Source organism: Epinephelus moara, chromosome 18 (genome assembly GCF_006386435.1).
Source record: "Epinephelus moara isolate mb chromosome 18, YSFRI_EMoa_1.0, whole genome shotgun sequence".
Lineage (NCBI taxonomy): Eukaryota > Metazoa > Chordata > Actinopteri > Perciformes > Serranidae > Epinephelus > Epinephelus moara.
The window spans coordinates 12,750,609-12,776,779 of record NC_065523.1 but is presented as its reverse complement, the minus strand read 5'-3'; the positions used below and the strand labels follow the sequence as shown (position 1 = coordinate 12,776,779).

The 26,171-nt window shown below is 42.5% G+C and overlaps 1 protein-coding gene across 1 annotated transcript in view; it reads right to left on the bottom strand.

The window, feature by feature from the left end:
* Nucleotides 1–26,171, bottom strand: part of cacng2a (calcium channel, voltage-dependent, gamma subunit 2a) — a 91,209-nt gene that overhangs the window by 23,795 nt on the left and 41,243 nt on the right. The window contains exon 2 of the mRNA XM_050070063.1: nt 8,866–8,949. Within this exon, the coding sequence (XP_049926020.1) occupies nt 8,866–8,949 (84 nt within the window). The remainder of the gene's footprint in view (nt 1–8,865; nt 8,950–26,171) is intronic.

Genomic DNA, 26,171 nt, shown 5'->3' with positions numbered 1-26,171 from the left:
CACAGGAAATCTGTGTTCTCCTAAAACATGCTAATGACAAGTCTATACAATCCTAAAAAGTATTACTCTTCCATTGAATCCATTTTAAAAATGTTTACAAAACAGAAAAATTATATTTATATATACACACTCACTGGCCACTTTATTAGGTACACCTGTTCAACTACTCGTTCACGCGAATGTTTAATCAGCCAGTCACATGGCAGCAACTCAATGCATATAGGCATGTCAAATTGGTGGAGTCAGGCTGGTGGTGGTGGTGGTATGAGTTATTTTCCTGGCACACTTTGGGCCCCTTATAGTACCAAATGAGCATGGTTTAAACACCACAACCTACCTAGATTGTTTATTTGTTGTAACAATATTTCTTGTCAATAAATCTTATACAGTTGGAAAGCCTGTTTATTTCCTTTTTAAATGGTGACACATTTGTAAGAAACATGCATTTGTGGGATGAGCAGCAGAGCTGAGTATTTGGGTTGCGCCCATGAAAAATTTGCCAAATCTTCTCTGCCAATGCCAAACAGCTTTTTTTTTTGCTGTTGCTACTGACTCTTGTTTTGAGTTTCTGGTACCCCCAGGTGCTGACAATCAGGTGCCTGAATACTGCAGCTAATATTCCTCTTCACTGCCTTTGTTGGTGTATTAGTACATTTGTCTCCATTTTACCAGCATCAACTTAGGATCAGCAGAATAATGTGCAAAGGATGCTGCCTGTGTGCTCAATACAAAACCAAACGGGGACAACTCCAGAATAAAAAAAAAGCAACATCATCATCTAATCATCTTTTACAGTGCAGAAAAACCAAAGACTAAATCAAGGTCTGCGACCATGAAATATGCACACAAAGGACATTGATATGATGTGTCTGATGTCAGTTTGCCCTCCACCAAACAGGTTATGTTTTAACTTCAGTTTGTCAGCAGGATTACAGAGAAATGAAATCATGATCATGAAACTTGGTGGAGGGGTGTAGCATGGGCCAAGGAAGAACCTATTACATTTTGGAGTGCATCTGAATCACGGGCCAGATACACAAATATTTTTTCACTTTCGTTAACATTGCTAGATAAGGGACTCGGCCTTGGTGGAGGACTGTGCTCCCTCAGTGCCCCTCTAGTTCCTCATGTTGTAGCAGCTGGAGGTCATTTTGCTTTTGATCACATGCAGCATTCCTTCTGCTTGCGACACTCACTAAATACATATCCTCAAGTACTGTACTTAAGTAGCATTTTGACAAACTTGTACTTGAGTCTTTACATTCTCTCCAAGTTCATTCTTCCACTTCACTACATTTACTTCACATACAATAACTTTGAACATAAAAAAACATATGATATGCTGATATGACATTACTGCACTACTGATCTACCCAGTAATATATAACGTGACTAAAATTGTCTCCACATTGATGAACTACAACATTAAATTGCTCTTACATGTATTTGTTTGTGATAAGAACAGAATAATGTAATATTCTTTTTTACTTTCGTAACATTTTAATCCAGGACTTCTACATGTAGGCTAATGGATTTTTTATAAACTGTGGTATTTCCACTTTTACTTTAGTAAAGAATCTATGATTGGTCAAAACTGAGTCTCTACTGTTTTATTTTTGGAGATAAAAAAAGGAGACAAGCAGATAATTTGCCGTTTCCTCTCACAGCGGTGGGAATTAGTAGCTGATGAATAAATGTGTGCATGTAACACTGATCTGTGAGTGTGCAGCCGTCTTTTGATGATGCCCCAGTGACAGCCGAACACCGTGTATTCTAATCTTGCTTTAATACGAAGGCGCACTCTCTCACCTCTGTGTTTTACAAGCTGCTCCGTCTCTGTTTTCCCCGTTAATAAGATATAAAGTAAGAGTGCTAAAACACTCACTCGGTCAACCAGGACAAAAATGATCTGCTTTGAATTTATTGGCCCATGTCTGTGCACTGTGTGTTTTATGTATCAGTCAATGGATTCCTTATTTGTTGCCTTGGATACTGCTCCAGGAACAGGAAGCTCAATGTCACTGTGACCGGCTGGGACAGCCACTAAAGCAAATACAAGATGAGGATGTTAACTTCTTCACCTGTCATTAACACGTCATCTATTCGTCTGACAACCACATCTTAGGTCAACACGTGATCACAGCAAAGCCCTCCTCTCTTCATACATACACACACACACACACACACACACACGACTGAAGTCCTGCATTCAAAGCTTTACTAAAGGAACAAAAGTATTACCAATTAAATNACACACACACACACACACACACACATGACTGAAGTCCTGCATTCAAAGCTTTACTAAAGGAACAAAAGTATTACCAACAAAATACTTGAGGGTAGAGGAAAGTCACCTAAATTAAGAATTCCAATTTGTCACTAGGAAAGTTCAATCAATATTTGTGAACCTGCAACCCGGTCGCCTGAATGAATGTTGGCATTGTACCTTTCTGCAGACCATGGGTATGTTTGTATGTTATTATGTAGCAGATACATTGAAACTTAACATTTCAACGACACTGTGGTTCACCTGTGGTTTTGTTTACGTACAAAAACATTTGGTTATGGTTAGGAAAAGATGCCTTAGCTTACAAAAACCTTTTTTGAGGGCACAGTCCCAGCTGGAAATGCATCAATGCCTGGGTACAAAAAAAAAACATTGCTTTTGTCGCACTCTACTCAGTGGAAAAACAGCAACAGGTTGCTAAAGAAAGCCACTGAAAACACTAATTTCTGTCTGCAGTGGTCTATAGTCTGGCAGGTGTCTCATCCACCATTCCCTCCAACTCCCAGTGAAGAAGTCATCTTATATATACACTATGCAGCTTAAAAAACGTTGATGTAAATGTACAAAATAACGTATCTGTGGTTTGCCTTCTGGCGACTGGGCTGTGACATGAGCTACTCTCTCTCTCAAAGCCAGAAACCAGAGAGGTAAGACTGAAACTTGTGATATCGTAGAGTAAAAAGTCTGGAGCTGCTCTATAGTCATTTTACTTACTTAATATACTGCTGAGTAACCTATAATAATACATCATCATTTATTAGTTGATTTTTATGTTGTGATTTTTGTTACTGCAAAAGTAATGAAATGTATAAAACAGATGTTGTTAAATATGAAGTCCAATATTTGCCACCAATGAAAGTGGAGTAGAACTACAAAGAAGTATAAAATGGAAACACTCAAGTAAAGAACAAGTGCCTCAAAACTCAAAAGTGCTGTACTTGAGTAAATGTACTTAGTTACATTCCTCCACTACAAACTGGTAGTGAGGCTCTGCAGTGGTCGACAAGCCAGCACTGCTGCCACCCCCTGCTCTGCCCTATAAGCCCCTGCGTGTCCTGCTCCAGACCCATTGATTTTATCGGGCGACGCCAAAGCCAGTTCAGGCCAGCGTCCAGTCTGCCGCGAGGCCTCGGGGTGACACAGGCTGTGACAGGCCTGCCCTTCTGTCATCAATGTCAACGCATACTCTCAGATGAATGCAAACACCAGAGGCAGAGATTAACGCTGGCTCGGGGCAAAAATGCCCGGGAAAGTTCATAAGGAAGTTAATGGAGGGGGTAAAAATGGCCTCGATGCTGCATCAGAATATAGTGCATACTTTTAAGTATTAGTTTACGGTACGGAAGTAGGACACACCGCAGGACTCAGGGTTTCTTTTCACAGGGCTAAGTGAGAAAAACAAAGCGCTTTGTGATCTGACAAGCGAATACGCAGCATGAAGCAGCAGAAAGTGTTGTGGCCAGGAGTGAGAGAAACCCACACAAACCTTAATAATAACCATACAAGTGGCATTAAATGAATCAGCAGTGAAATGATGGAAGAGTTTCTGCACACACACATTGAAAATGTATTGTCATGTATTTTGATAATTAATAAATCACCAAAGAATGTAAAAAAAATGTTAAATATCCCCTGGCTCCTGTCTGCCTCCAAAATGTGAGAATCTTCTAATTTTTTCTGTTTTATATGTTTGTAAAGTGAATATATGAGTTTTGGATTGTCGGTTGAAAAAAACAAGACATTTGAAGACGACACCGTGGACTCTGGGGAGTTGTGACAGGCATTTCTTCACTGCTGTTTGACATTTTATAGACTACATAATTAGTCTTTCATGAAAGTAATCATTTGTTGCAGCCCTAATTTATTTTACAGAGTGTAATGTATTAGGGCTGCAACTAATGATTTTCTTTATCAATGAATCTGCCTGGATGGTATGAATTATTTTTTCAATCAGTTGTTTTGGACAGTGGTGAAGGAGGTATTTAGATCCTCTTGCAATGAAAGTCTTGCGATGAAATCTTAAGAAAAAGTATGTAAGTATAATCAGGAATGTGTACTTAAAATTTTAAAAGTGAAAATAGTGCAGAAAAATCTAGAAAAAAATGAAATTGACTCAAAATCATTTTAAATAAATGTATACAATTACAAAAAAAGCATTTGCGAACCTGGAACCATCAATTATTTTGTTATATTTGCACAAAAAGTACTTAAACTATTATCAAAATTGTTGCCCATCAATTCTCTGTCGGTTGACTAGTTGATTAATCGACTAATTGTTTCAGCTCTACTTGCATGAACAAATAATTTATAACAAAACATGATATTTTAGAAGCTTTTTATATGTTTTGTGTGCAAAAGTCTTAAGTCGTTAAGTAACTGAAGCCGTCAAATACTTCTTACAAGTAAGTCGTTACATTCAGCCACTGGTTTTGGTGTATAAAATCTTTTTAAGAAATTTCCATAAAAGGAGAATCCCTCAGATTGCTCATTTTGTGCATTTATTCTCACATACGTCAGAAAAAAAGCAGCTGGAACCAGTTGGGATAATTACTTGACTGATTAATAGTTGATCGAAATTGTTGCTTTAATTAATTATGATGATATATAAACCAGTGTGTATCCATAGGCGTCCCTCCTCCCCTCACATGATCTTCGTCTCCGTATTACACTGATTTGATGTCTTTCAGTTTAGCATTAGTAGCTTGCATAACTGGGCGTTTTCTTCCCCTCTTTCTTCTCTCTCAGCTGCTTAGCGCCCAGTAGAGCAGTGGATGATGGGAGCTCCGACACGGCATGATCTAAAAACCCACTGGCGCTTTAGTGTGCCTCAGCTGGCTTATATAACCCTGTGTGGATGTGCAAACTGCCTTGCTATTGGGAGAGCTCACGGAACAGACACACAGAGAAGCTACTGATATGTGGTGTGTTTGTATGTGTGTGTGTGTGTGTGTGTGTGTGTGTGTGTGTGTGTCAGGGTAAGGACAGCGGATCAGAGTGTGTGTGTTTGATGAAGCGGGGGTGCATGTTTAGCAGAATATAGTCAGATTTGTGTGTTTTCTGCTCAGCACCAAATATCTCCCTCCTCCTCTCTGAACTGTTTGATGACATCACCGGTGTGTCCCCTCGATTTTTTTGGACCGGCAAGCTCCCCGGCAATGATGTCACTTCCGCTGGGGCCTTCACCTGAAGTGACATCATTGTTGCATAACTATCCTCCCCCCTCTCTCTCTCTTCCTCTCCCGCATGTGAGAGCAGAGGCAGCTTTTCTCTGTCTTTGGCCACCCAGAGGCGCCATGAAACTCCTCATTATGGAAATACCAGGTGTGTGTCCGTGAAAATGGAAATGGGCAGATATGAAAAATACATCAGTGGGGTTTAATCCGCAGACACCCACCAAGATGTCCTCTGTGACCTCTTCATGCCCCCATTTTTAAACAGCTTAACGCTCTGAATCGTCAGGTCCCTCTTTCAAGCCCGAGATGACAACAGGAACTGCACAACTCCTGACATGAAATATTCCGGGTGTGAGGGTGAAGAGAGGCAGAGTGTGAGAGACAGCGATCGAGAGAGGCCTGACCTATATAAGAAGGAGGCTGAAATATTTATGGATGTGAGTGTCCTAATTGGCAAGCCACTGGGAGCACTGCGGCCTTCTCCTCCAATCACAGCCTGGGAAGAGGTTAACACACACACACACACCCATGCAGACAAGCGTCGGTGGTCCGAGGGCCCGAGCGAGGCCTCTACCCCGCGACCCTGTCATCCCCAGCCTGAGAGACGCCTCTTCATAAAGACAGATCTGCCTTCGCCAGGGCTCCGGCATTGTTAGAATCATTACCAGAGCTGTTATCATAACCGTCCTCTCTGGCACATATGGACGGGAACAACCGCTCAGAGCGCTAAGTCAAACACAGCCTAATTGGCTGGGCTTAATCTCCAGCACTGTCACGCACTGCTCGGCTCTCCGAGAGGCCTCAATTACTGTCCCCGCTGATGGAGACGAGGAGACGGACAGACACTTTCTGACTTCTAGTTTCAAACCACTGCAGGCTGCAGCAGAGCGGGGGAGGAGGAGGAGGGAGGAGGGAGGAGGGGGAGGAACCACATCACATCAGGGGTCAGCAGGGACTAAAGTTAGCAACTATTGTGGCATACTATCAAATAAACCAAAGAAATCCATTTAACTCCACTGATTTTACACATCAAAGTCTGTCTCCAGGTGTTCAGGAGCACTACTACGTGTGTGACAGGACTTGTGTAAAGCCTTTAGTGTCTCCAGAGAGAGCTGTGTGTAGTGTGCTAAATGTCCCCAGCTCATGTGATGTCATGTAAACCATCATCAGTTGGGTCTAAAGACTACAAGTTCAAAGGAAACTCTCGCCCAATGACATGAGGAGTCCTTAAACAACTCCAGAGCCTCCACGCCCACATATCACGTGATATGTATTCAACACATGTAGAAACTAAAAAGGCACTGAGAACACAGACCAAAGGCCATATCTCACCATTTAAAAATGCAAAACATAATTCATGTATCTGCCCCGAGATTTGAATCTGCTCCAAAATGTAATGGGTTCTTCCTTGACCCAGGCTACACCATTACACCAAGTTTCATGAAAATCTGGACAGCAGTTTGTCTGTAATTCTACTGACACACAGACAATCCAAACCAAGATTATAACCTCTTCGGCAACACAAAACAAGACATTGCAGTTTAACAAGCAGCCCGTTTCGGAGAGATTTTATGAAAACAACAGCCAGGTAACGTTAGCTCTGGAGACTGTCCCATCCTCACAGTAAAGACGAGGGGTTCAGATTGCCTCCAGCTCTTAATATAACTAGGGATTCCTGAAAGCATGTTATGCTATGCTCACATTACGAGCGACACAGCAACAGGCTACAAGTCATTTTCAATGGAAGTACATGACATTAAGCTACAAACTGGTGCCCGACACTACAAACAAGAGTTACACCTTTTTAAGTCCTCAAACGATGCGATGAAGTGTCATCCAATCAAATGTTATTTTGCTGTGGTACTGTGTTATTTAGCTTAGTTAGCTGATGCTATGCTAGCTTTATGTACATTACAGTGCAAACAGGAATGGGACGGGATAGATGATGTTAAAATGGGGCTCAGACATTGATTAAAAGCACAGATATTTTAGACCACATGCAAACTTTAGATGACGTAAAGTTGAGGGGCTTTGTGGCAAGTAGCAGACACACACAAGCCTGTGACAATGTTACTACGTTAACGAGCACTTCGGCAACACTTCAACAGTGACTCGGGGATAATGTAGCTAGTCACCCTGTTGCGTTGATGCTAGTGGTGTGAACACAGCATTAAGCCTGCCACTGGCTAACATTAGCGAACCAGCTAAGAACACGCAACATTAAATTAAGACAACTTTGGAGTCTCATTTCTCCTTTGAATAGGCTATATAAATTGATTATAATGAAATACAAGCTACAAACTGTTATAGAGAGTAGGCGCGGAGTGGCGACTAGGATGTCCAAAATTAAACAGAACTAATATAACTGTGTTACATGTGTTTCTTTTAAACAATATTTTTCCAATGCATTGATGCTTACCAAAAAAAGTTTCTTTATCAAAGCTGTTTTAACAGATTGTCTCCCAACATTGGAGACGTCCAAAAAGAAATTCCTTCTGATTGGACCACAGCAGCAAAACTGCAACATTTCAGTTAAATTAAATTAAAATCTGCTAAAGTGAAAGTAGATTTACTGATCTAGTGTGTGTGTCCAGTGTGAAAAATACATAAAAAGCAATTTAAAGTGTTTATAACTGGTTACTTTCTCTTTTCTACACAACAGCTGAGCAGAGCTGTAACCATAGAAACATTTTTTTGCTTGCCTCTGTTGCTACACTGTGACGGTGACCATAGTCACCAGTTAGCAAAACAGTAACCATAGCAACATGAACATGTAAGATCACCATTCATTTTAACCATCATTTCTTTAAAAGCAGCACTGGATACAACTTTTCAGTGTGAGCACAAGATGTTGCCGTTCGACTCAATGGGTCTGTAATTCACAAGTAAACGTCTCAAACACATTAATTGGCCAATCAGAGGAGAGTATTGAGCTCATGATACTAACAGTACATCACAAGCTCAGAGTCATTGTTGTGATTTTTAGGATTAGCAGGCAAATGAGTTCGACAAGCATCTCTGTCTTGCTTGCACAAAGGGAAAGAGAGCAGAAATCAATGGGCTGTGTTTACAGGGTACACAGCCGACTGTAACACTGCACGTTATGTTACACACAGCCAAGCAGTAAAAACAGACGAGCCGCTTGGCAGGATTCAGCCTGGCCGGCCTCGTGCTAAAAGCAGGCAGAGACAGCAGTGACACACGGGCCAAGAGCAGTTACTGGCACCATGCTCCAGTCTGAGACGGAGCAAAAAAAGTGGGACAGATTTAAAAAATATTCAGAGTATGTGTCCAGACTGATGTGATTTATCTTCATGGTCAAACACTTGAGCAGAAAAAGGCCAACAATCTAACATGTAGACAGGATTTCTCTGTGTTGAAATAGGGAGACAAGATACTCACGTAAGAAGTACTCAGATGGGTCCGCTTCATAATCTGTTTCCTCAGGAAAGTGGTCTATCTGTTTACACATCCCTTTGAAGTTTCCTGTTGGGAAAAACAGAAACAAAAGTTCAGCGGAGTTCATACAAGAAGACACCAACAAGACAAACAGCTCATCTGTAAACTACCTTTTAGTCACTCACAAAACACTTTGCAGTTTCTTGAATTGTCAGAACAGTTAATAGAGGAGCCTGTTCTCTGGACATGGCTCTCACACAGACCAGGAGATGCTCTTCAGAAAGCAGACCTGAGCACCAGGCCTCTCCGGCAGCAGGTGGCGGCTTGTAAACAAGAGCAGCGCAGCTGGTGCGACCTGGAGCCGCTCCAACTGCTGTGCACGGGGAACCTCATCTCTTAATGCTCGTTCATTTGGCTGACACCTCGCCGTCCAGCCACTCTGTCCGTCCAGGAAGCAGCATGCTGGCTTCCCTCTCCCTCCCACTTCCTCCTGTCCGCTCTCCTCTATTTGCAGCCTCTCAGCGGAGTTTTGGCGTTGATGAGGTCACTCAAGGTGGCGTGGCGGGGGAGGCGCCCATAAGGCGGCCATTACGGCGACCTGCTGCTGCAGCGAGGAGGCAGATGCCTGGGCGTTTGATTGGACCAGATTAGCGTTTCATTAACTTCTTCATCTCCTCTCCCTCCAGTGTCCCTCTAATTAGGCGAACAGGTGTTGGTTACCATGGCGCCAGGTGTTGCAGAGAAGGTTTTGGCAGTGAAGCATGATGGGCACAGCGGGGTGCGGTTATTACTTTGTGAACGGCCCACATGCAGCAGAGAGAGAGAGACCCCCCGGTGATGACCACTCAGACATTAGAGAGAGTGTCACCTGGCAAAAAAGAGCCATCAAAGCATCGTGGAGCTGCTCTCCCACCTGCGCGCAGCATTTGTGTCGGAGCTACCTGCGGGTTGGCAGCCAACGCCGGCTGTTCAGAGACTCAGCTCAGGACGGATGTATTTAGATGTTTGTTTTGATTGTCTCAATTTAATTTGGCAAGTTTCCAAACAAAAGTGACACAAAATGTGACAGAATTTCCAGGAAACCAGCAAAGAAAATGAGATTTACTGTTGGATATACAGTAGGACCTCAAACACGAAGGAAACGTGGTGAACATATTGCATTTCATTAGTTTCTGATGGTTTTTTTTTAGTGGAAGCTTGAGTGATGTTTAGGTCACATTCATCATTTATTTGCTTTCCATTGCTTTTTGTTTTCATCGATACACCAACTTTCCCACCTCAACCAAGTATAAACACTTTTTGCTATATTCCTTTTTTATGTCCCTGCACGGGCAGCAGCTGTGTCTGGAGGCATTATGTTTTTGGGTTGTCCCTCCGTCCATCTGTCCCATACTCCTGAACGCAGTATCTTAAGAGGGCCTTTTTCTTCAAATTTGGCACAAACACCCACTTGGACTCAAAAATTCACTGATTAGATTTTGGTGGTCAAAGGTCAAAGGTCACTGTGACCTCACAAAACACATGTTTGACCATAAGTCAACAAGTCATACTCTGATTATGACAACATAATCACATAAATGTCTGATAGGACAAAATGATGACATTTTATATCGTAAAGGTCAAAGGTCAGCTTCACTGTGACATCATAATGATCTGCAAAAACCCTTTCTTTCCATTATTCAATGTCATATTTCAGAAACAGAATAACATTTGGTCAGATACTAAATTGATGACACCGATCTTGGGTGTCTACCTTGAAACAGTGCTTATAGTTCTTCTGTGCTGCTGGGTTGAAGATGTGTGTGAAGCATCCATGTTTTATAATGTGGAGTTTCTGTGCAGCAACATCCATATTTGAAGTGTTGTCAACAACTGTCAATTGTCATGGCTACACAGGAGTCTGGACAGACATGGATGTAAACTGTAACGGCAGCTTGACGCGGAGCCATACGACCTTGAGGCGGTTATTCTTGTTTTGAATTTATGATGTTTCCACTCAGTTTTTTTTCATCTGTAAATTGAATATACATTTATATGTGCATTCAAAACAGGTGGATAGAAGCCCATATTTCTACAACATGTCTTTAGTGATGATTATGGGAACCTCTGCATGAAAACCACACCAGTCCTCCTTAATGGACACATCATCTGGCAAGTTTCCATTCAAATGTGGCATGAAATTGAACCTAATTTCTAGAAAATCAGTAAAATAGAATGAGAATTAATATCCACTGCTGCTGTATGATCCGTCACACCTCTAGTGATGGAAAACCACATGAAAAACATGATGGAAATATGATGTTTTTGTTTGTTTCATGTCAATATGAGGAAAGTTAGGCTCCTCATTGCTACACACAGATCTATTGTTTTGGTGGCAGTCACAATCTTTCATGGTGTTTCATGGTTTCATTACCCTTTGATGCATTTTGTTTTTACGGAGCCAAGCATAAAAACTTTTGTCACAAGTCACATAATTTAAAAAAAAAAACAATAAAAGAAAATGAGAATTAATGTCCACTACTGTTGGGTGAATTGTTAAACCACAAACAAGAAATATCCACATAAAAATATTGCATTTTAGTTTGTTTCATGTTTTCATTTGAAGATGATTACAGTCTCTTCATTTCCCCATACTGATCTAATGTTTTTGTCATTTGGGTGGATGCTTTGGTAATGTTTAGGTCACATGCTTCATGTGCATCATCATTTATCTGCCTTCCATTGCACTTTGGAAAAATTATAAATTTAAAAAAGCATGACAGAACATTACGACAAAAATTTACACTTTGCTAAGGTGGTGTCAAAACATAAATAAAATGCAGCACTCAGTTTTTTGGTTTTTTTTGATAAAGCGGAAACTGTATATATGCATATGAACAGGTGGAGAGAAACACACACCAACACAACAATACTTTAGTGGTGAGTGTGGGAACCTCTGCATAAAAACCCACTAATCCTTTATGGACACAATCCAATGTACCGACTCTGTGTGTGTGTGTGTGTGTGTGTGTGTGTGTGTGTGTGTGTGTGTGTGTGTGTTCAATCCTTTCTCCCACCGTCTCTATCTCTGGCCCATAATCAAAAAAACACTTATCGATTTTCATCAATAGGTTCTGTGGCAATTAGGACAAGAGAGCGGGAGAGATAAAGACAGAGGAAAGCAGGGAGAAAGACAATGTAAGGGGACGGAGGAGGAGAGATAAATATAGGAAGGGCAGGGAACAGAGAGGTTTTGAAGGACAGAGAGGGAAGATGAAGTGGGAGGTGGAATACATCAAGTTTGAGTGTCACAGTTTAGGCCTCAGTAATTGCTGAGCCATGAAAAAGCCCTCCAGAGTTTAACGGACCTGCACAGGTTTGAACTTGATGCTCTGACACACGACATACAGCCTGTCTTTCAGCAGCAGACTGCAAGATTAGAGAGCTGGGCTCGTTCCAATCAGCTGGAAGGTGATCTCTGTTAACTAGCGCCGTAGCATAAAACTCAAAGTGATCCTCCGAAGCTCTGGTGAAGCTAGCTGTGGCACGCCATCTTTCAGATGTGAGCTGGTGCATACTGTAGGTGTAACCCCGCCACCTCCTGCAACTACTCCCCCAGGCTGCTGCTGGAAATAACAATATGTTCCTCTTCAACTTGCCGGCTTAAATAAGCTCTAAGTAAGTTGTATTTCCAGGAGAGGAGGAGGGAGGGGAGAACACACTTGTGCCGCCTATCCGAGCATATTTCACTGAAAGATGACTTGTGTTTACATACGACTACATTGCACGCTCCCAGTGGAGCTGTCTGAGCAAACTAGCAGCAGCAGCAACCCACAGAGCTCCGTGTGTGTGTGTGTGTGTGTCTTAACAACGTTATCAAGTGGGTGTAAGATTTGGTTTGCAGCTGGCCGTCCCATCCGCAGTTGTGCGATTTGTAATAGCAGCTGTGGAGAGTGGCCTATTGGGGGAACCACTTCAATTAGCGTGCTGAAAGATTTATGTGACACTTAACCGCTCCAAACGGTCCTTTTCTTGTAAGACATGTAAACTCAGCAGGCTGGTAAATGTTTTATAATGGCATTTTCATTTCAGAGACCTCCCCACGTGAGTGCGAGCGCAGGGCCGAGGCGTGGAGTGAGCCGTCTGGCCATTAAGAGCTTTGGCAGGGGGGACCGCTGCTGAATGGAGAGGTGTTACCTGAGGCTCAGGTGTACAGTGGGTCAAAACACTTACTGCTTAAAGAGAAACACCTGTATTCACTGAGCAACACTTGCACTTTCAGCACTGGATTACTATAAAGGGCTCTGTGTTTAAAGTCACATGAAAAGGGGCAGGAGAGCGACATTTAAAAGAGCTTTAAAGATCCCAGATGTTTTGTTAAATATTAAATTAAAGCCTCGAGAATCAGGCTGCAGGATTTGGGGACTTGACACCAAAACAAGACTAAGGAGTCTACTTCCATGCTCACAACTCTGTGACGCTGTTCTTATGAACTAAATCAGACTGTTAGCATTGTCATTGTGAGAACATTAGCATTATAGAAATAGAATGGGTGGGAGAGGCAAAGAGAGACAGCGTGGATAAACAGCGTGTAGATCAGTATATTTTCACATCTAGGATTTATTTCAACCAAACCAGAATTGGTGATTGTTGGAACAGTGGACTAGCTAACTATATGACTACCAAGACTAACTAAGTGAGCATAGCGTTAGTTCAGGCAGGACAAGATGTCAAGCTCAGCTCACATCGCAGCTACATCAGCTGATCTCAAACAGCCCAGTCAACTGATGGAGCAGCTGACGGATGAAACAGAGACAGGTGATAGATCACATGATTCCTTTCTATGCAACCAATTGGCGAATCTCATTCAGGGCGCCCTGTTTAAACTGCTCTGGCCTGCCTACTGTTGCTGCTTCCTCAGCAAGCCGCTTTACAACCTGCCTCCACCCCAGCTCCTCCTTTTATGTTGTGTCTGACTTATCTCTGTCATTTCTGTTTGTTATTGATGCTGCTCTGTTCTGTTCCCGGGGGTCTTTGCTGCTGCTCTCCTTGCCTTACACTTTTCATGTAGGCACATGGAAGGGCGGGGATGTTTGCCCCGTAGGCATGCAGAAGGGCGGAGAGGTGTGCTCTCTCTGCCTTACGCCTTCCTCGGGCCTACACAGGCTTCCTGCGTAGGCCCGAGGAAAGGCAGAGGGGCCCCAGAACAGAGCCATACCGCCAAATATAATGCTGCAAATGGAAATAAAGTTTTCTTTGATTAAAGTGTACCTGAGTGAAAGATGGTTTTTGTGAATCTTATTTTGTTTGTCAAGTTTGAATGATTTTTTACGTTGAATAAACAAGACAATTAGGCTAACCTAAGTATTATTTCAGTAAAAGAGAGAAACTTTGATTGACAGATTAGTACAGTTGTATTTTTCTGTTTGATAAGGAAAAACAGGCGTAAGAATTAGCCAAAATGTCTCAATCTAGTAAGTATGACACTTTTATGGCCCCACTGATGTGTGTTGTCACCATAACAGCTAACAACAATCACCATTTTCTTTTGAACCAGTCAAATAACCATGGCAAACAACCCAATGTCCTTTCTGCTCTCATTGTATTTCTATGGTTGACGTGCTGATTTGATGACATTAGCAGGAATAATTGGGACTTGATAATGGCGTTACTTGAAAAGTCAGAGAATTAGTAAAGCTATCACAGTTCATCCTGTGGGGAACATGAACGTCTGAACAAAATTTCATAGCAATCCATACAGTGGTTGTTAAGACATTTCACTCAAAACTGCAAACATCAAGCTCACTGCATCACCAGAGGAAGAACCACTGGAGAACCATCCGTTCTCAACCACTATTGGACAATCTGTCCAGTAGTGAGAATATTAAGTATGTCAGTCTGGATCAAAGTGGTGGACAGACAAACAGACTGACATTGCCATCCCTGAACCACTGTAGGATGGTGGAACCTGTGCTTTAAACACTGATCCAAAGATGTTCTGATAAAACATTTTTGAGCCTGAAGACAAACAGTAAAATTCAGCTCAGTAGAAATTAAATACAGTCAGGTTTTAATATTAAAATTCAAAGAAGCCAAAGGTTTTGTGTTAATTTTTCGGAACTGAATTCTCTAAAGACAAACATTATGACGTGAAGAATTTACTAACAAGGTGAAACATGCTTTTCCTGACTTTAAGGGCAGCGAGTCAAGCTTATTTTTTTAGTTTTTAATCACTGTTAGAGCCTCGGAGGATTTACCCTACAAATGAAAAATTAAACCCTCTGAACTCTAAACCCTCGTCGAGAACAAGGTTTCAGGGTTGGGTTGAAATCCAGACGGTAACTGTAGCCCGCTCAGCCAGACTGAACGGTATAAATCAAGTGGTAATAATTTGTAGAGCTGTCATTAAAAGAGGAGGCAGGTTATTTGAGATCTCCTGCTGGGATCAGACCATCACCAAACCCCCTCTGAGTTTGTGTTCGAGGGGAGGATGGGGGTTTTGTTCAGACATACTCTATCGGCCCAGTCACCGCTGGCCACTGTGCCCCCCTATAGTGGGAATGAGCTATGGGCTAACCTCATGCCCCCTGCGTCCCCTCCCGTCCTCTGCAGCCATAAAGCACTTCATTACCACAGAGCCTGGAGAGACACAGAAGCACTCAAGAGTGGAGTGCAGTGGAGAGAAGGGGGTTGTTGTGGAAAAGAGAAGGAGGGGGATGTAGATTTATCGTTGCCCACCACAGTGAGGCTCTGGGTCTGCTCCTGAGGGACCCGGGGTTTATCCGGTCAGCGTCCAGCCCATTTTCAGGCCCCCGTTGGCACATAACCACGAGGAGAAGCTATTCCTGGGCCGGTGACGTTGCTGTGTTGCTCTTTATTCATGTTTTGAAAAAAGAAGCTTTCCCCTGGCTGATGTTCACGTATAGGTGCAGGGCTTTGGAGCAGCTCCAGCTGAGGCAGAACTCGGCTTAATGTGGACGCCTTCCAAGGTTTAGGTGATGCAGCTGAGAAGGTTCTTCTAATGTTATCGATACCATGCGCTCGGCCCCTGGGTGCTGGTTATTACACGGGAACAAGGAAGGAAATCGCCCATATTCACTCTCGCCATCTTTCTCAGAGTGGGAAGTTTCTGGCCTGCTGCTGCTGCTGCTGCTGCTGCTGCTGAGGACTTCTGGCAAGTTAAGGCAACTTCAACCCATTTCTCCCTTCTTGACCCTCATAGTTGACACTATTAAATGAAAGTCATGAAAGTGTCATGCTGAAGCCTTCTGGAAATGACTTGCCTGCCTATTATTATTTGTGCAACAGCTAAACATGGGCTAATCTATCTTTTAAACAATCATTAGGCTCTCTCCCTTGATGCTTTCCGTGGTTCTAACACGCTCACAGATGTATCGCCCCATCTGATCAGCTTACTTCTGAAGGTGAAGTAAATGATATCTCCAATCAAAGGTGTAAATGTGTCTACAAGTTCATGTACTGGAGCATATAATTTGGCTCTGTTTTTGTGGTGGCGCACTGCTCGACAGTTTGGTCTTTTCCTGGACTCTGAATTTGAAGAATTTGCTCTGCCTGTCTGTGCAGTATATGTGTTGCAGAGTGCATGATACACAGGTGGGAGGTTCATTCTAATGAGGTAGCGTGAAGATAGTTGTTGGTATTTCGGTGGGAACTGGATCCTAGACAAGAAAGAGAATGGACGTCTCAGAACCACCTTTGTTTCTGGCACAACGTCATTCCGCTGCCAATCTGATAATTTTATTAACAACAGCAAACTTTACACAGCTGCGCAATAACTTATGAAAAGCTTCTCCCTCAGTTCATTAAATCCCAGGAGGACAGCAGGACAGATACGTTGATGAATCTGCAGCCTCTGATTTAAGAAGTGCCGCGTCAGAGTGCAGTGTCATGACGCACGGCCGTCCATTGTGTTTACCTTCATTAAATCACCTGCAAATGACACCAGGCTGCTACAAATTAACCACACAAACCTCGACCAGCCCAGTCGGCACAAGAAAATGTTGGCATTGTACATTGCTGCAAACTGTAGAAAAATTCGATTTGTACGTTTCATTCCTATCATATCAAAGTTTCTAAAGTGACATAGTTCTGATTTTATGTACGTACAGAGTGACAGAGATGGAGGAGATGGTTGATGACGTGACACCTAGTTGAGACATGATCTTTTCCGAACCATAACCAAGTTTTTTTTTGTGCCTAAACAACAGCATTGACAAAGGCATCTAAAGTTTCACCATATCTGCTTCATTACATATTCGTGGTTTGCAGAACGTACAATGCCAACATTGATCCTTGTGATTGGGTTGCCTCTACACATCTGATCATTTCTGTCACAGTCTGACAATCATGCCCACCGGATACAGTGATTGGCCAGGAATGTAGAGTTGAGTGTGTGTGTGCAGGGTTTAAACTTCCCTCTCAAGCTCTCTTTTGTCATTCTTTCATTTATTCTTTTCACTTTTCATGCAAACGACCGAGTGCAACACTGTGAATACCTCTAAGGAAAGACTGCCTGAAAATATGTGTTGTTATCTCTGTGTTTAAATACTTATCTTTTTTTCCTCTATGACAGTCAGCCTTTCACCCCACCTGTAAACACTTTAGCCTGACAACATATTCAAATTAATCTCCATATGAACTTGTTTTTTAAAAGCATATCTCGCTTTATAGCTGTGTGCTAAGTGGTTACGGCGTAACTACTGAAAGGTCAACTTCAGCTGTTTGTGTTTTGCTGGTGGAGATTGTTGACTGTGTGTTTAGCATGATGCAAGCTGAAGAACGGCTCAGTGATTTTTCCCCTCTTAGTAATGCACATGAAAGATTGTAAACACAGTTACTGTATGAAATGTAATTAAAGCATGATCCGGTCTGATCATGTACAATACATCCATCTGGTGTTGAGAGCTGAAACTCGATGCATATCAAAACTTGCACTGTGGTAGGTATCAGCTTTGCCAACCTGACCTCTACACCCCCAAAGGACACTGAAGTTTGGTGTGGGATATAAATAATTAGGAATATAGACTGGACTGGAATTCAGGTGCAACTTTATGCAACACATTTTTTCCACAAAAACTGAATTCAAACACAAGCAGATTCAAACACAAGCAAGTACTGCCGAATAATTTGAAATAACTGAAAGCACTGAGTTGCAGCAATGTGCTGCAGTTGCACTTGTGCGGTCACTGTCACTACCACTATGCCTGTGTCAGATCCAGCATGCCCTATCATACCCAGAGTGCACAAAGTCCTATCTCTTCACACTGTATTCCCACTGGCTAGCATCACACTGTACATATCTGCAGGTGGGAAAAGTAGCAGAACCGGAAGAATCCTTCCTGGACACCCGAGGAGAGAGACATCCTGGTTGGGCCTGCCCACACACAAAACCCTCAAACAACAATCAAACATGATCACAGCTGCCACAGTGCTGCAGACAGAGACAAAGGTTTGATGAAACACAAACACGGAGGAGGTGCATGATGGGAAGGGGAGGGTGGAGTGAAGGGGGGGGGGGGGTCAGGAGGACTCGACTGAGTAGGAGGTGCCGTTTAAAAAGAGTTAGAGAGAGAGAGAGAGATTCAAGCCCACTTCTGATTCGTCAGTGGGCGGCATTCTCAAAAACTTTCCAGGCAGCCACCGAGTGCGTCAGCATCCAGAACCCCCCCCTTCACATCCTCCTCCTCCCACCTCCATCCTCAGTCCCTACGGCAGCCGTTGCCATGTGGACATCAGAACTGTTCGCTTCGGTTGCCATGGATATAGCTATCTGGGATAGGGGAGGATCACATGGACGGAGCCGGCGAGGTGTCTTTAACCCCTGGACACACAGCAGCTTCAGTGACACAGCACGCAGCATTAGTCAGCTGCTCTTACAGCACCAGCATGACAGCCTGCGAGCTTGCGTTGGCTCCACACAGCAGTAACCTGCAGTCAGGTGTGCTTCACGTCCTTTCGGGTCAAACACATAAGTGAGATTATAGCACCGGGCAGCCAATGGAAAGAGATATATTGCATGCACGGGTCATTTAACAGCACAAATGAACACAAATGGCCTCCTCAGGTCTGGCGTTGCAGCACTCTCATACATGCATGTATAGGTATGTGCTTATAAATCCCCTGTGGATGAAAAGGTAATGGGTTCACGCATGTTACACGCTGACATCTTCTCCCCCCCTAATGAACAGCCGCCCTAGCAGCAGTGACAAGAGCCCTAATCGCCTTATTCATCTTCATAATCACACCTTATTCATCCTTATAATCACTATATTCATCTTGGTAATGACCCCGCTAAGGCAGGGAGGCCCGTATGCACCGTCTCCCCCTCTCCCATCGCACACACATTACACAGATGTAGCATCTCCGGCTCTGAAAACATGCTTTTTTCATGTCAGCGCCGCAGCAGAACTGTTGTGTGAGGACTTAAAGACACAGTGAAATGACAGTTAGAGCATCTTTAAGCTGAAGTAATGTGACGTGTTTCAGAGTGAAACTGAATATGCAGGCAGGGTATAATTTCGGGAGGCATCCGATCAAATCGTTCCGGGTTTTAAAAATGGACGACGCTCTATAAAAACCTCTGTAAAGGCCTGTTTGCTTCCACACACACCTCCCTCACTAGGAGGTGGAGGAGGAAGCACAAATGAATAAATTCCAGTCATTTAGATGGCAACCATTCCCTTTTAGAAATGTAAACAAGGTAAACTGACATCCTGGCATATCTCCAACATGATATCATGAGCTACCAACGTCCATCACTCTTAACTTTCTGTCTACATCGGAAGTGTGAATTTGTTGCATTGTGTGGATTGACATCTGCAGCTTGTCTCTACATTTGAATAAATATCTGACCAGTTCTAATGTACAGTGTGATGGTCTGACAGAGCTGCAAGATCATGAGGGAGTTTCTTTCATGGCAGTCAGACAAACATAAACTGCTAATTACATATATGAGGTCAGTTCTGACATTTGACCTGCGATGGCATTGGATCTAAGGGAAATGGTGTCTGTTAAAGGGTGCTAAAAACAGACATATAGCTGGATTTTTAGTCATTGATGTTACTACAAATTTCAAGGGGATTTTAAACAAGTGAACAAAGTAGTATTTCTGACTTCTGAAACAAAACCCAGAAGTTCTACTTTCACTTCACCTCTCTATATGATGAGAGAGGTTAGCTGTTTTCTCCAGATCCCATTTGATAGGACGTAATTTATGCATTTATGTATACGCCCCCACATGCAGGATGAGTCATCAAAAATATTTCAGCATTATACAGAAGGAGGAGGAAGAGGGATTTAGATGTATCATAATAATAAATGATCGAAAATGCTTTAAAATATATATATTTGACATGTATGAGAGCCGAACACTTAAAGCACATGAACAGTTAGGTGCCTGAGAACTTGTCTTCAAATCTTCAGAAAGTATTTTTTTCTGACATTAAACATTCATGGCTTAAAAAGCAACAATAAAAACACCTTTAGGTATTATTAATTTAGGTCTAAGCTGTGTTTAAATGCTGCAAAATGAAAACCTGGGAGCAACAAGAATACAATATTAGCAGCTTTGCAAATAAAGATGCATCTTGCAGGCGGTGGAGAAGTTGGCAGGTATGTAACGCAGCAGCTGTAGCTGTAGGTGATGTGGGAGGCAGACTAATGGAGGCAGCGAGGTGCCGTCAGGTTTCGGCTCGTTGGAGGATGACTGACAGATGTTAGACAGTCATTTGACCTCCCACGGCTCGGCTCGGAGCGCTTTCCCCAACAAAGCCGCTCCTCTCTGCCCTGAACGCTGGGATGTCCGCACCACATCTGCGTCTATCTGTGAGCTGCTGCAGCGGTCTGTGGGTCTGTTTACTCCTGAGATGATGTGTTGATGGAAAAGAAATAGGAAGGGAGGAGGAGCCCGCCTGTGATCCACCACCAAAGGAGCAGCGAACCTGTGGGGAGGCCAGAAGCCTCTCCGTCATATTCGTTTCATCCTGCTGCTTTCTCGACTCCTCTCTTCAAATCACTCTTTATTTATAGCCTCCTGTTTTTATACAGTATCAGGCTTTTTCCACGAAGGGAACTAAATCTCTAACTAAAATAGATATTGTTTCCTCTGTGTTTCCCTCCACTTTCAGGGCAAGTTCCTGAACCTAAACTGCTCAGGATCTGGAGCTAAACACAAGTTCCAGGTCTCGGGGGAGAGATATGCAACTGTTCATATGTAGCATGGCAGTTAATAATGCAGGATCAGGGGTGGAAGAAGTATTTAGATCTTTTACTTATGTAAAAGTAGCAATACTACTGTGTGAAATACTCTGTTACACATAAAAGACCTGCATTCAAAACCTTATTAAATAATGTACAATGTAAAAGTATCCAAATATACTAAAAGTACCAAAAGTAAAAGTACTCATTATGCAGTGTTGCCCTTTTCACAATAGAGTTAACTAAATTATTAGAATATAATTACTGACAGATTCATACACTATTGCAGCTGGTTAAAGTGGAGCTAACTTTACGTAACATATAATAAATACATCATAATTTATAAGTCAGTTTATACTGTGTATTAATAATCTGAATCAGCAAAGTAACTTAAGTTGTCATAAAAAATGAAGTGGAGTAAAAACTTCAATATTTGCCTCCAAAATGTTGTGGAGTGCCTGTATAAAGTATCATAAAATGGAAACGATGGAGTAAAGTACAAATAACTTAAATATGTACATGTGTAAATGTACTTAGAGACATTCCACCACTGTCCAGGACACGTATTTAGACAAGCGATGCAAGGAAGTTTGTTTTAGATACAGGTAATATTCACATTTAAAATACCTGATTTAAAATTGCTGCCTGGTCATTTAAAAAACGCTCCTCCCTGAAAGACAGACAGCATCAGTTGATTCAGCCAGTGCCCTAAAACAACATACTATGTTTAATTTGTTACATGTTTAAGTGCCGAAGCCCGTTAGCAGCCGGAGTAACTGTGACAGGAACAAAGGAGGAAGTCAGGTGGTGTTGTTTTAGAGCAACAAAGTCTCTGTACAGTGGGGGTCGAGGTGGTTGGATGGGTCTTGAAAACCTCAGACTCAAACATGGGAGACTGCTGTTAGTTTCCTGTTTCCAGCCAACACCCAACAATGACATCAAAGCTCCGTCCAAGCTTCCAAATTGTCAGAAGTGTGGAATCGAGTCACATGACTTGGACGTTTAGTTTGATATGCTATTACTCTGTTTTAAAAATGGCATTACATTTGGTGAGGGGTGCCTTATGACTATGAGTACTTGGAACTCAAGGTTTAGGGGTTGGGACTTAACCCGGGACCTGTCAGTCTTGACTTGGGCCTGGATTTGGGACTTGAGTACAAAGACTTGAGACTCACTTGTGACTCGAAAACAATACCTATGTACTATCTCTGCAAATTACATTTCCCTGAACTTATACGCAAGTCTTTTCTGTGCCTAAATATAACATTAACATTAACATTATCTATAGCATTGTCCCATCGTAACACCAGTTTTATCAGTGTTTTGTAACAGTTTTAGAAACAGATGAATAATGGTGTTAGGCTGCAAAACACTTGTTTGTGTCCTTCTGGGGCTCCATGGAAAAACAATGTATTTTGTTGTTAAATTTTGGGGACATATTGTCTGTCTGCACAGTGTTTTGGAGTAACGTGGAAGCGGGTCTGGTGTATACTCTCATTGCCCTAATCTGTAAACCTCCATATGTGTGTGGGGCTCATCTATTAATTTAAGAATACTGATGAACAACAGTCATCGAAACAGCATTAGATTCACTACATAACAATGCTGATGTCTGTTCTGCATCCAAACTGATGTTGCCTTTTCAGTGATGTTATCCAAGATGTTCTGCTCTGTCAAACACAGCAGAAATGTAGTCAGACCCTAGAACCTAATGCGTTCTCAAAGGTTCAGGTTATGGAAACTCCAGGTAACAGGTAAAGTTCCCATAGTGAAAGAGTGATATATGTATGTATGTATATAGATAAATGCTGTGTTTTTCAGCCCCTGTTCTGAACCCTTTCTCCCGTCTTGCCTTTGATTCTTTAACAGGTCTCAACTCTCTGCTTCTCTGCAAGGCGTCAGTCTCCTATAATCAAAGACCAGACGAGCAGCATCACCCTCAGCTCATGTCAGAGAAAGTGGGAGGGATTTCTCCTGCCTGTGGTCCGTCTGAGTGTCTCAGTCCAGACGTGTGGACACACTGGGATGTGTGAGGTTACAGATCGGGGCAGGAACCATGATGAAGAGTAGGATGAGATTTCACAGATCCAGGAAACATGGAACCAGTGAGTCAGCGGTGTCACAGCGGAATGCGTCACAGCCTTCTGGTCAGACGGGGCGAGAGCTGTCCAGTTCTCCGAAGAGTCCCTCAGCAGCAGAGAGACAGGCATTCCCAGAACGGGGGCCAAGTAAACACCTCATGCTAATAACAGCTACTGCAAAAGCAACACCTCACCTACGCCCATCGCAATCATGTAATCAGCTCTGCAGGAGGAAACTGGTTTGCATCTATTTTCTGATGCTGAGTCTTCAGAAGCATCCACAACCTTGTTTAAAACAGCTGTGCGGCCAGCTGTAACCAGCGAAGAAGAACTCACCAGTAAAATCACCTGCTTTGGTGTTTATTCAGTCATTTCATCCCTGGAGTAGGGCTTTATCCAAATCGACTGAGAAACCACATTAAAAAAGCAGCACAAACACATGCAGAGTCAGTAGAACAATGCAAATGCAGCAAGGTGGATGCAGTTTTGCTGCAGGCAAAGTTAAATGAGTCAAAGAGGAATTGACTCAGTCAAGACAAAGACAATAAACTAGAGGAAGATGAGTAAGAGCTTGTAAACACTGAGAAATGGCTAAAGTTCTCCATGTTAAAATATTTGTCAACAACAACGCTGACCAATAGCATTCAGTGCTGCTTCCTATCTGCCAAACCTGGTGTAAAATGATGTAAAATTCAGCGTCAGAATAGAGATTAGGATGCAAAGGCAGAGTCTGAACTCGTCAACACTGACTCATTCACGGCGTGATGTCAACCGAAATCACAAATTATAATGTGGACCACAAAGGACGTCACTTAAAACAACTAATCCAAATGGCTCGGTCTGTTGTTCTGCTACTGTTGTGTCATTGCATCAGATTTGCACGTCAGCCAATTGAACTTAAAACTCAAACTTTGCCACGAAACCCAGCAGCAGAGTCTTGTTTCCCATGACAACATCTAAACACACAAAAATGGAGGTGCTTTTGTGTCTCCTGCTGTAGTTGCTTCCAAAAGTAATGCAAGAACAATCCATATCAGATGAAGGCCCAATTCCTTTTTTCTACCCCTACCCTTGTTTTCAGGTGCCACTTTGCCCCTCAGAACAGTCACAAGGGTTAGTGGTTGAAATCTTCCTCTATGAAATGGGACAACCATTCAAGACCCTAGTACGTCAACTGTAGTCATCGAAGCTGACGTCAACCTAAACAGACGGCACTGAGAATATGCTGTGGTGATTTCTCTTGCAGAGCCTTTTCAGGATGCTTGCAATTTGTGAACAGTTCAAGTTTCACGCTATTAATCGATCAAACAAGTCATCAAATTAAAAAGAACACTGCTTCATTACCAGGTTACTAGCAGTGCTCTGTAGGCTAACCTTAGCAACCTGTGCTGCTACCCTGCCAGTCTGCACTGAAATTTCAAGCACTGTATGCCATCAAAGGAGGGGTAATGCACAAATTAGCAATAACAATGTAATGTTAGCTAGCTAGCTAGCTAGCTAAACAGCTACTGAGACATCAACATAATACTAGTGATTTTTTTACCATTATGCATCAAAATGACTTTAAACTAAGATAATACATGGGTTATCGTAATTTTGAAATCTTTCAATCTTTTAAATTAATTGAAGAAAATACATTTGTGTGTTTCTTGTGTTGCTTGTGCAGCAATCTTGCCAATGAATTCTTGGTATTCACAGTTCTAAATGTGCCTCTAAAAAAACCTCCGTTTGGAAGGCCACGTAGCCCTTATACTCTGCCGGACCCCTCTGTCCCAACAAGAACTGGGACACCCTATCCCTAAACATAAACATAAACATGCACAAGGGCCAAGTGGTAGGGGCAAGGGGCATAGACTGTTGGGATAGGGCATAAGTCATTTTTTAATAGATTTAATAGATTTAGCACCTTTAGACCATGCAACAACAATCATGGAGATTTATTACATGTCACACTGTGCAGGATGGGTCTAATAAAATATCTGTTGAAGTCTGTGTCAGACTGAATGATATCCGTTTGAGTTATATCACATATATAACAAAATATGTTCACAGTTTATGCAGTGTTCCTAAACTTTATTCAAAAACAGCATTAATGAAAAATGACATGACAGTAAGTGTATTCTGCATCACTTCCTGTCGAATTCTGATTGGCTGGTTTGTAGATGTTGTAGGGACATTGTGAGAGGTTGGTCCTGAATGAATTTTGACTCAAGCTTTTGGTGGACGTGTCTCATAGATCGATCTATGGTCACCACATCTATTCCCGAAAATCTCAAAGTATAAAGCAACCTTCAGGGGCCAGAGAAAGACAAAGAGAGAGCACAGTCAGTACCAAGTCGGGGCCTCTAAAAACTGTCGGCCAAAGTGAGGAGAAAGACATGTAACAGTTTGTATAGTCTCTATTTGACTGTGCAAGAGGCAGAGCTGTAAGACAGAGCTAAACCAACCATCAGGTGGACTCGCCACGCCGCTGTAGGACCTAAAGCGTCCTCTCTGCAGGACTGATCTGAGTCCTGCCTGCAGCACAGTGCCACACTCCAACAAACCTCCACCTTAATCCTTCAGACCTGATTTAATGGACCGGCATGAACTTAAACGCTTTGCCCAGCAAGGACCACAGCAACATTCTAACAGACTGGGAAGCTCTGTTTACAAAAGGAGAACATGGCAGGTAAGGATTTTATCATAATCATTTTATTAGAGATGACATGAAATTAGGGGAGTGACAACTTGGGCTGCAACTACTTCAATTAATTTGACAATTTCCTTCATTATTAAGTTAATGGTTTGAACTATAACATGTCAGATAGCTATGAAAAAAATAAGTGCCACTAATTCCTAAAGCCAGAGTTCAAATATTTAAATCCAACCTGGTCTAACAGAAATATGTGACATGATTATGACCTGTTAACATCATAATATGCGATGGTGGAACATGTGTGCTGGCACCACAGAAACACTGCCGGTGACCAGACAGTTTGGACACACAGATTCCTCAGTTCAGTGACATCACGCAGTGGGCGGTGGTTAATG